General features: G+C 42.4%; 1 protein-coding gene across 1 annotated transcript; it reads right to left on the bottom strand.

Moving 5' to 3' along the window:
• Nucleotides 1-303: 303 nt before the first annotated feature.
• MRPL17 (mitochondrial ribosomal protein L17) lies at nt 304-2470 on the bottom strand (the record flags this gene model as incomplete). The annotated part of the gene is made up of 3 exons (XM_044685151.1): nt 2280-2470; nt 2027-2099; nt 304-352 (listed from the first exon to the last, which is right to left on the bottom strand). Coding segments are annotated over exons 1-3 (296 nt in total), but the record flags the coding sequence as incomplete, so codon positions are not given.
• Nucleotides 2471-3113: the final 643 nt, after the last annotated feature.

The raw sequence follows: 3113 nt of genomic DNA, 5'->3' as shown, positions 1-3113 counted from the left end.
ATCTTCCTGAAGTGTATGAGCATGTTATTCCCCTACTCAATAAAATCTACTGGCTCCTTATAATCCCTAGGGTCAAATACAAATACCCAAGTTGGATACTTAAAGCTCTTCACTCCCTGGTTCCAACTACTTTCCAGTTTTATTAGCTATATTACACCTCTTCCTAAAGTCCATGGTTCAGCCAAATGTGCTCTCTTGCTATTCCACACACAGGATGCTCTACTTCACATTTCTATGTCTTTTTAGAAGCTGTGCCTCATTGTTAGAGGAAGCTCCTTCTGCACCTCTGCCCCTTCAAATTACTTGTTTCTTTCAAAGCTCAGCTCAAATGTTATCTTTATCACTAAGTCTTCTTATATTCCCTGATGCTCATGCCTTCCTCTTCAATGACCTTGTGTTTATTTTGAATATATGTTTATAATTATCTCCCCTGAAATGTAACCTCCTTTAGGGTGAGGACAATTTCATTTTTACCTCTTTACCCTCTACATGTAACACAGTGCCTAGAACACAGAAAGGTGCTTAACACTTAAAGACGCATTGATTCCACAACTTAAAAATTTGTTTCCTCTCTCATTCTATCCCACTTCACTCTGGTCAAAGGAGATGAAACTGCTTTTTCCCTTGAGAAAGCTAAGCCCTCAAACTATGGAGTAGCTTTCCAACTTTACCTCTTTTCCAGAAGCCTGCCCCAGTTTTCTCCTGGTTCCTTCTCTTCAACCAATAAACAGACTTAAGAATCTCTTCTTTTTAATCAATTTATTTTCCTATCTTCCTTCTCTTTCCTGCTAAATTGTTAATAAGAGTGGTCTATGCTGAAGGCCTCCATAACTCTAACTCCTGGCAATCTCCATTTTTTTTTTTAAACCACATGGAAATTATTCTGTCAAAGGTCAACAATAACTTAGAGGCAGCTGATGGTCCTGTGAATAATGTTGGGCCTGGATTCAGTTCAAATCAGGTATCATGTGCTTAGTTGAATTTACTACTACTCTAGTTTGGACCAATGGTTATTGATCAAGATTAATTGTCTACATGCACAGACTAGTGTCAAATGGAAAGTATCAAGATACTAATAATAATCAGACTTAAGTTGGCCATTCTCATACTTTACTATTGTTTGAATCTTTGTAACATGTCTAAATCATCCTGGAGTCCTTGAAAGCGTATGCTGTTGATAGTCATGAACTTATTTCGCAAAATATCTTTCACTTATTTTTTATTTTCCCTTTGTTTGAGAGCATCTGTTGATTTGTAACTTTAAGGGAAGGTGTAAAGCCTAAGGTGATTGCTTAGGGCTCTAGGGAAGTTGCTTGAAAGTTTATTTAAACCTTAGAAATTGTGAGTCAAACTAGGACATCTGGTGACAGAGAGATTATCAAGCAAATATAATCTAAGCAGTTGCTTAATATGATTAATACTGTTTCTAATAGATATTGTCCCCAAATACAATGATTACTGATCAAGTTTATTCACCATAGTAAATCATGATGTCTTTACAGTAATTCTACAAAAATATAAGATGAATAATAATTCAGGTTCTGTCTTCATAACTGACTAAATGGTATAGATAAAAAAAAATCTTGAATACTAGATTTTGTGTCACTCAATTAGAGATCATAGTAATATACCACTGGGCTCTGCCGCCACATCTCTCTTGTTCAACATTTTTATCACCTTAAGGAAAACAAAGCATGTTTAAAAATTTGTAGATGATTCAAAGTTAGGAAGAATGACTAACATGCTTGGAGACAGAATAGGGTTTTGAAAAAGTTCCTAACAGATTCCAATGATGTAAATAATCTTAAAAAATTAAAAAAAAAAAAACGTTAATACAGACAACTGTAGAGTTCTTTACTTAAGGTTACCAACTGTACAAGTACAGAGTGGAGCAAAACTTGGCTTAGTACTGCATGTGAAAATAACTATGGGATTCTGAGTAACAGTGAAGCAGTCAACCTTAACAGAAGATGACTGTCCGGAGCCCCACATTTTATTCTTTAGCATCACGTGCACGCATGCTCACTCACCGTTAGCCAGAAGTCAGCCATCCGCATTGCCTTCTCGTTGGTATCTCCCATCTTTCCATAGTCAATGAGCTAAGAGGAAAGGGGCAGAATCCAGGCTAGTGGGCGGGGAGGGAGGTACAAAGAACCGCCTGGGCCTCCCAGGCTCCTCCTCCCGCCACGTGTACCCTCCCGACCCCGCCCACAAGACTCGTCCAACCCCCTTCCGGAAATCCCACCCTTTCCATAGTTCAGTCCGCCCTCTATCCTCACCCTTTCGGCGTAGCCGCGCATCTCGTCAACACGGGCCCAGGTAGCCTCAATACGCTCATGGCGTACTAGACCCGTCAGCAGGTTGCGTAGTAGATGGATTCGAGATTCAGGGCCCAAACCTAGGCGGCGATACACTCGCCCGTGTGAGATGGCCGCGACAACAGAGAGTCGCATGGTGGACAGCTACCTGTGTCGCCACCCGGAACCGGAAATGCACCAGGGACTGGGATGTGTACGCTGGTGTTGGCCAGAGTCCGAACTGACTGTAATCGAGCATGCGTAATTGCTGGGGGGGGGTGTCGTGGTGTACGTGTCTGCGCATGCGTCCATGCGTCCGCTTTGGTGGCAGTGGTCCGTGGAGTGTAGGACCGCACCTATTGACGGAATAGTCTGGCGGAGCGGAACGTGCGAGCCGCGCGTGTCTAGGGGCGGGGATGAGGAGTGGGTGCTCCTGAAATGCCGCCTTTTGCCTTAACGGAATAGAAGGTTTGGCGCCTCCTGGTGTCCTGAAAGAGCGGATTTAGAGAGCGCCTCCTTCAAGTCTATTGTTGAATAAATAAAGAACTTCTCCGAGCCGCCTGGGAATTGTAGTTCCGGGCTGTTTCTTGGGCCCTTCCACTTCTTGGTTAAGAAGAGATTAATGCATGCCCCAGAGTCCTGCAAGTGTCCCTCTCATTGGTGGAATGAGTTCCAACTTCAGGCCCTATTGGGGGGTATGTGTATGTGCTTCAATCTATCAGCCAGCATTTATTTATTAAACACTTTCTTTGTGCCATGTACTGTTGCAAAGCACTGGAGGTACAAAGAAGGAGAAAGACTTCTTGTTTTACAGGA

This window comes from Gracilinanus agilis, unplaced genomic scaffold (genome assembly GCF_016433145.1).
Source record: "Gracilinanus agilis isolate LMUSP501 unplaced genomic scaffold, AgileGrace unplaced_scaffold60928, whole genome shotgun sequence".
NCBI lineage: Eukaryota > Metazoa > Chordata > Mammalia > Didelphimorphia > Didelphidae > Gracilinanus > Gracilinanus agilis.
The sequence above is the reverse complement of the archived record's forward strand: the minus strand, read 5'-3'. Positions and strand labels throughout refer to the sequence as shown.